Source organism: Sesamum indicum, linkage group LG15 (assembly GCF_000512975.1).
Source record: "Sesamum indicum cultivar Zhongzhi No. 13 linkage group LG15, S_indicum_v1.0, whole genome shotgun sequence".
Taxonomy (NCBI): Eukaryota; Viridiplantae; Streptophyta; class Magnoliopsida; order Lamiales; family Pedaliaceae; genus Sesamum; species Sesamum indicum.
The window spans coordinates 8,627,927-8,636,082 of record NC_026159.1 but is presented as its reverse complement, the minus strand read 5'-3'; the positions used below and the strand labels follow the sequence as shown (position 1 = coordinate 8,636,082).

At 31.6% G+C, this 8,156-nt stretch overlaps 1 protein-coding gene and 1 non-coding gene across 2 annotated transcripts in view; one reads left to right on the top strand and one right to left on the bottom strand.

The window, feature by feature from the left end:
* LOC105178260 (mitochondrial uncoupling protein 5-like) overlaps positions 1 to 4,277 on the top strand; it is a 14,386-nt gene extending 10,109 nt beyond the window's left edge. Inside the window, exon 2 of the mRNA XM_011101704.2 lies at positions 3,169 to 4,277. Coding sequence (XP_011100006.1) covers positions 3,169 to 4,104 — 936 coding nt within the window. The 3' untranslated portion in view covers positions 4,105 to 4,277. The remainder of the gene's footprint in view (positions 1 to 3,168) is intronic.
* Positions 7,489 to 7,570, bottom strand: TRNAS-GCU. Its single transcript has one exon. It is a non-coding gene; the product is annotated as a tRNA-Ser (tRNA).

Genomic DNA, 8,156 nt, shown 5'->3' with positions numbered 1-8,156 from the left:
TACAAAACCTGCCAGTCTACCCTCTATCAAACCAATGACACTAACGTATTTTTGCTTTTTTTGTCATAATTTTTAACAGTGTGACTAGTTTTGTAAAAGAAAATATTAAAATATGGGACTAAATTTGACTATTTCCAAAACAATGGGACTAAACATGTGAAGTGCTCTATAATATGGGATTAATTTTGCAATTAACACCATTTTTCAAGCTAGAAAAAATTACACTTTTAGTCCCATATAATAAAATGTATTATATTTTTTATCCTATAATTTACTGACTTAGCACGTTTCGCCTTTAGAATAAATACCGTAACGTTTTTAATTCTATAGATAAAAATCCTGACGTATTTGGTCCCATCAAATTTATAAATACATTATCCCAAGACAAAAAAACAAGTTCACAATTCAAGTTGCACCAAGTGTGGCAAATTGTTATATAATAACAGGACCAAAATGTTGGTGACTGCATTTATGGTACAACTTGATTTCAATTTGGGTGTTGATGGTATAAGTTGGCAGTTGAGATCAAGTCAACAAGTATTTAAGCTACTTCATTAATTAGTACACTATACAAAATACCAACGAAATCAAACATGTTAATAATCTTTTTAATTCTTAGTTCCATAAAAAAAATAATAAGACGTTATAATTCTTACTTTCACAGTTTAGGAAAACGGATCGAGTATGCTAAGAATGTTTGGTGCTTCATAAGCATCGATATATTTATGAACTAGCATGGGTATCACTGCAATAAATATAATATTTAATCATGATTAATTGTCATAATTAATAATAAATAGTCGTAGCAAATAGTTATTGATTATGACCATGCAATAATTGTGGCTGTGATTTTTGCCGGTGTTGCTAAAATATTTGCCATTATAAATATTTTTATCATGACTATTAGCTGTGATAAATAATTTTATTATGATAGAAAGACTAGTTTTTTGCATCAATTTTATGTAATTATGATTAATAATAGTTATTTGCTATTATTTTTTTTTATCATAACCATTAATATTGTGGTAAATAATAATTCTCTTTTAGCGTATAGAGATGGCAAATGGGAGGGCAAAGCTAGGCCCCCATTTTAGATGTGAATTATCGCGACTTGATTTTTATTTTATATGGAACCAGCTAGGCTTGGAGCGGATCTCAGGTCTGGTTCAACACTCGTCGCAGACTTGCCTCAAATATTATTTATAAATATATCTAATTTAGTTTTTTTTTTTTTGAAAAAAAATTACTTTTATTTATTGTATATATTTATGAAATAACTTAACACATAATAATAATTTATTAGTGATAGGGGAATATCCCCTTGTTAGGGGATGAAATACCTCACATGTATAAAGGTCCGCCTTCCCCTCCATCAGGTTGGGTTCCCCGACCCGACCCATTCCAATGAACTCGAAGAAAGGGCCGTAGATCTTGTGATCGCTCCCGACTGGAGATTATACTGTGTGGACCAATTAATTAGTGGGCGCATTTGACCTTATAAATATACTTACTATATTTTGTTTATGATAACATTCAAATACTCTATTCGATCTTGATCTCAAGCTCACTTAACTAGGGACCTTCCATCGAGTCTAATGGTATTGTCTTTTCTCATGTTCCAAATTTTATATAGGCACCTTGAAGAGACCTCGACCTTCGATTCAAATTAATGTGAAATTTATAAATAATATTTTAACTTTTTAAAAATATATTGATTAATTGAAGAAAAAGATTAATTGAATTTTCTGGGGTAGACCCGTGAGGCTCCAAACCCGAATCGAGGCTAGGGTCATAGTTATTAAAAATAAAAAATATTAAAGTTATTAAAAATGTGGAAAAAAAAATGTTTAATGAGAGTAAATAAAAAAAGCTTGATTCCAATCATTGTCTAAAGCGAAAAGAAGAATACATACTTAGGTTCATGGTATAGAATAGCTTAGAAACCGTAAGAGATAAAAATATTTTTATAATATATTAGTATTTCACTTTTATTCTTCATACAATGATTTTTTTTTTCATAACTACATAAAAATTTTGGGAAAAAACAATTTTGAAAAACTAAAATTAACTATGATGTATAGACACGGACATGGCGACGCAAATCCAATACAACACGAACACAATAACAATTTTGTTTTAAAAAAAATTAGAATATGATATGAAACTGACACGACTACGTATAATATATTTCTTTTATTATATATATATATATATTCTCTATTTCTCATTAAATTAAAATATGCAATATGAAATATATATAAATAAATATAAAAAAACATGCTTTATATCTATATTCTTAATCAAATATGGCTAAAATATAAATATAATCAATTTATTTCAGAAAATACACAATGAAAAAATTTTAATCATCCGTATTAGTTAAATCATCATTGATCATCTCTCAAATTTTTACTAATTTCATCTCAAAACTTTTAGTGTGAGAGAAGTGAACTAATTTTTGTTTTTATATTTTATTAAGCCCATAACTCTATTTTATTTTAAAGACAAATCAAAACTTTTTGAAAATATAAATTTTCTTTTAAACGTGTCCAAAACGTGTCAGGCACGCCTAATGCAATTTTTTTGTTATTTTATATTTTTGGACACACAGACGTCGTGACAGGAACGTGATTGAGCTGCGTCCATATCCATATCTATGTTAAATACACGTCCGACATTATATCAAATAATTTTTTGAAATATCCGTGGACTATATATTATTAATTATGGGTGACCCAATAAAGTCCACATGTTGGCCTAAATGATCAAAATTTAGAAAAAATCAGCAAGTAGGCCGCGTAATAGTTGGAGTCAAAGACTCGAGACTGATTCCCAATGTAATACTAATTTTTGCTCTCTGCTTTCTATGGGTAAGTGTGTGTACTGTGTGTAAAACAATTTCCTCCCTTTTTCCTACCACTCCCATCCTATAAATTCCATCTCAAGTACTCTGATTCACTCATCATTTCCTCACTGCTTTTCTGCTTAGCCCTCCAGTGAAGATCAACTCTACTTCCAACTGCTCTTCTTCTTGCTTATCAATTTTTCACTTTGTTTATAGTGTTCTTCAGATTTTTCCATTCTTTGAGTTGGGAAAGGAATCGGGTTTTTGTTTCTTCATTAATCTTTACGCTCAGAAGGAATTCAATTTTCCCATTCTTTCCAGACATGGGTTTGAAGGGATTTGTTGAAGGAGGCGTTGCTTCCATTGTTGCCGGCTGCAGTACCCACCCCCTTGATTTAATCAAGGTCCGGATGCAGCTTCAGGGCGAGCCTGCTGTTCAATCTCTCCGCCCTGCTCTCGCCTTCCACACCGCCGCCTCCCACCACATCCACCTCCCTCCTCCCCGCGTCGGGCCCGTCTCTGTTGGGCTACGGATCATCCAGCAGGATGGCGCCGCTGCCCTCTTCTCTGGCGTCTCCGCCACCGTCCTCCGCCAGACCCTCTACTCCACCACCAGAATGGGTCTCTACGACATCCTCAAGACGAAATGGACGGATCCCAACACAAATAACATGTCGTTAATGAGAAAAATTACTGCGGGACTCATTGCCGGAGGCGTTGGCGCCGCCGTGGGGAATCCTGCGGACGTGGCGATGGTCCGGATGCAGGCCGACGGCCGTCTCCCCCCGGCTCAGCGCCGCAACTACAAGAGCGTGGTGGACGCAATTACTCAGATGAGCAAGAACGAGGGGATCGGCAGTCTCTGGCGCGGATCGTCCCTCACGGTGAACCGAGCGATGCTGGTGACGGCGTCGCAGCTGGCGTCCTACGACCAGTTCAAGGAGATGATTCTGGAGAGGGATCTGATGAAGGACGGACTGGGGACCCACGTCACGGCCAGCTTCGCAGCGGGGTTCGTGGCGGCGGTGGCGTCGAACCCAGTGGACGTGATCAAGACAAGAGTGATGAACATGAAGGTGGAGGCGGGGATGGCGGCGCCGTACAGTGGGGCGGTGGACTGCGCGATGAAGACGATTAAGGCAGAGGGGCCAATGGCGCTTTACAAGGGATTCATTCCCACCATATCAAGGCAGGGACCATTCACAATTGTGCTCTTCGTCACATTGGAACAAGTTCGCAAATTGTTCAAGGATTTCTAGACGATGATGATGACGAACAATAACAACAACGGCAACAACAATTTTGATCATTATGTGAATGTAAATCTTATTAATTAGTCTTAAACAGTAACAAATACTGTGTTTTATGTTATTCTTTGAAAATTATTATTATACTAATACTTAAAGAAAAATATACCACATATTTCACACAATGCATGTAGCATAAATTTAAGGGTAATTTTGCAATAGTTTTATGTAATTACGGATACTCCTCGATGTTTAAAAAATTATTGATAATTTTTATAGTTGATGAAATTATATAATTTTTGGATGAATGTTTATAATTGTCCGCTTTATTACTTCCGTATTATTTTTTAAAAAGAAAATAAAAAATTATAAAAAGTTCGAACAGATGTATGAAAATTTTTGAAAAATTGACAAGTTAGTCTACAATCTTTTTTTTTTAAAAAAAAGTGAAATTATAATTCATAATCTATTAAGGGAATTTTAGTTAATTTCACCGCAAAAATGGATGTAAAATATAGATACTAAGGGTTTGTTGGGGTAAAAACTAGAAGTAAAAATGAATGTAGAAGAAAAATTTTAGTATTTGGTTACGAAGAATAGTTGGAAGGAAAATAAAATTAAATTTATTTGAAACCCCTCCGGAGTCCAGTTTCCTTTTCATGCAAAATTGAATGAAAAATATGAACGTTTAAGACCAAAAAGAGGGAATAATATATATTTTATTTTTATTTATTGTATTACTCATCTATATAATTTTTCTCAAATTCTTTTCTTTTTTTCTTCTAGTACATAATTTTTGAGAAAAAAAATAACCAAATTATCAGAAAAACTACTATGTCGTTGATAATAGGTAGTAGTTTTTATTTTATTTAAATTGAAGAATTTAGAATAAATGCACAAAATACTTATTTTGATGAATATTTTTATTCTTGTTTAATTTTTATTCTTCTCATATACTAAAATTACTCTAGTATAATTTTAACTTATTTATTTTTAATATAAAATAAAGAGAAAGAGTTAATCACATCAATCATTATATTCCAAATTAAGTAATTTATATTTTTCAAAAAATATAATTCACTACGTACATGATTCAATAGTGCTTGAAAATTAATTCATTGAAATAATTCACTTACAGTACTTGGAACTTAAAAGCAGTACATAGCTTTTCTAATTAATCTTTTCTAACTTAAATTTTATGAACAATTCTAATGCATTATACAACAAATACAATAGTAATACATATTAATGTATAAAATAAAGAGAAAGAGTTAATCACATCAATCATTATATTTTAAATTAAGTAATTTATATTTTTCAAAAAATATAATTCACTACGTACATGATTCAATAGTGCTTGAAAATTAATTCATTGAAATAATTCACTTACAGTACTTGGAACTTAAAAGCAGTACATAGCTTTTCTAATTAATCTTTTCTAACTTAAATTTTATGAACAATTCTAATGCATTATACAACAAATACAATAGTAATACATATTAATGTCGAGTTTAGTTCGATTGCATAATTCATTTATGAGATAATTAATTTTGAAAAAATGATTATAGTGTTTGAATATACAATTTTATAATCGATTAAATAAGTATAAATTATAATTAAATTTCAAAACTAACATCATTTTTAAATATATATATATATATATATATACTTTTAAATTAATATGGCAGCGATATTGGGCATAATTAGCGTCCTCCGATTTAAAGAAGAGTTAGAATCAAGAATACCCAATCTTGTAATAATTTGGTCTTTTAATAACCTTTTAAAATATCATTTGACGTTACTTATGAAAAACTTAATTTATGTATTTATAATGCAAATATGGTCTAGGGCCAGAGATGTTGCAACGAACGATCAATGTATAATAATACATAAATCATATAAATTTATCTTTTTCTTTTATAGAAGCGATGATTATATAATTACAGTTTATTCTATAAATTCAAAACATGCAATTATATATAGAATATTCATCAATTTATCGTGATGTTGCTAATTTTATCTTATATGAATTGACGAGAATACCCTTGACTTGGAATCACCTCTTGAAAAATTTGGACATCAATTGTCATGGTAATGGAAGTCTATACCATATCACTTGACCTAGCCAAAAGGACAATTAATAGGCAAGTTGGAAAAAGGGTCAAGTCAAGCTTTCTTGGAACTATGGGTCAAATTTTGAATTTTATAATGTGAATAAGGGACTAAGCATATAGTTTTAATGGAGCGAAAGCAATAGAAATTGAAAAATAACGAGAACATATTTTTAATATTTTTAAAAAGTCGAAATTGAAGTAAAATATTTTATTGTTGAGTGGCTCTTTTAATGGAGTTTGCAGCTACTTAAAAGAAAAGGTCATAATATAGGTACAACAGGCCTGAAATAAGTTAAATTTTGGACTATTTCAAAAATCCACGAATTTGGTTCACATATAACCCAAACCCCTTGCAATAATTTGGAAAAATTTCAAGCCCAACTGATAACTATAAAAAATAGAAAAAATAATTAAAGTCGACTGATAAATAAAAAAATCTAAAGTATTGCCTGGACGGTAGTCGAATGATCGAATTCCTCAACCATCGGTGGCCCCTAAAGACAGCAGCGGTGAGGGGTTGGATTCTCTTCTTAAAGATGATCGAAACGATAGGTAAATCGTCTAGTAATTCTACTTGGATCAAGGTTATGGTCGTTTAAAGTTTCACTGTCAAACCACATACCATGGCACTATATGTCGACTTCTACCTATCCAAACGCTTTCTAACACGTTCACCTCTTGTTCTACATCACCTTTACAGGAAAACTGCACGAACAAATCAAGTTCAACCAAATTTGAATCATTCACATATAAATACAATACATCTATTATGTAACTCAATACATATCAAATAGAATGACCAATTATATAACACATATAATTATATATTTGTTGTATTTTTATTTCGATAATATCAAATTTAATTTGAATAAGAAATTTTTATTTTTAATAATAATATGATTTTTATTTTTATTTTTTGAAAAAAGGGTGTGGAGGTATATATGGGGAAGAAGCATCCACAAAATTGAGGTAGGGATTTGATTCCAAGTTGTGTGGAGCAATGGGAAGGAGAGGTTGATGAAGGTTCCACGCCCACGTCTGTCTGATTATGATATTGGCGGTAGAATAATTGGGACTTGAGGACACCAGGAAAGACCGGACCAAGTTGCCGCGTCAAAAGTAGGGCCGCCCGGCTCCACCTGACCCGGTTTTATATGGGGGAGGTCTGCTTTGAGTCGCAGTCCCAGTTCCATGAAGAGTAATAAGTCCTTTTAACTAAAATATATTTTCCTTCAATACAATATTAAATAAAAGAAGATAAATTGAAAAAGATAATGAAGATCGTCGCCTGAGAGATTCGAACTCTCGCGGGGAAACCCCATGTACTTAGCAGGCACACGCCTTAACCACTCGGCCAAAGCGACTTGATTGCTTTTTTATATTATTGTCATATTATTACTTCAAAGTATGATGAAGTAATTGATTTGTGGAGCATATTACAGCGATATCTCTTGAGAATTGATATAATTATGACCATTAATATCTAAAAATTATAAATACCTCCCATATATTTGATGAAATTATGTAATAGAGGTATAAAATTTTCAATTTTAACCTTACTATATTTTTTATTTTTTTCAAAAAATAAAAGAATTATAAAAACATCGGACAGGATGGATGAATTTTTTTTAAAAATTATGAAAATGTTGATCACTTGATCCATAAAAAAATAAAATTATAATTCTTAATCCACAAGGGCATTTTGATCAATTTACTATAAAAAAATGGATGAAAATCTAATTGTGCTAATTGTTAGACAGTCGTTATATTAGAGGCTATTGGCAAGTTTACAAATAATAAGAGGGTATTTGAAATTATATCAAATTTTACCCTTATTTATACATAATAATTAAGGATATGCATGTGTTCCATAACGATTGCAAATGAAGAGTTTAAATAACTGATAAGTTACAAGGCCTTTTTACCCTAGCAGGAACTTTTTTAAGTGAC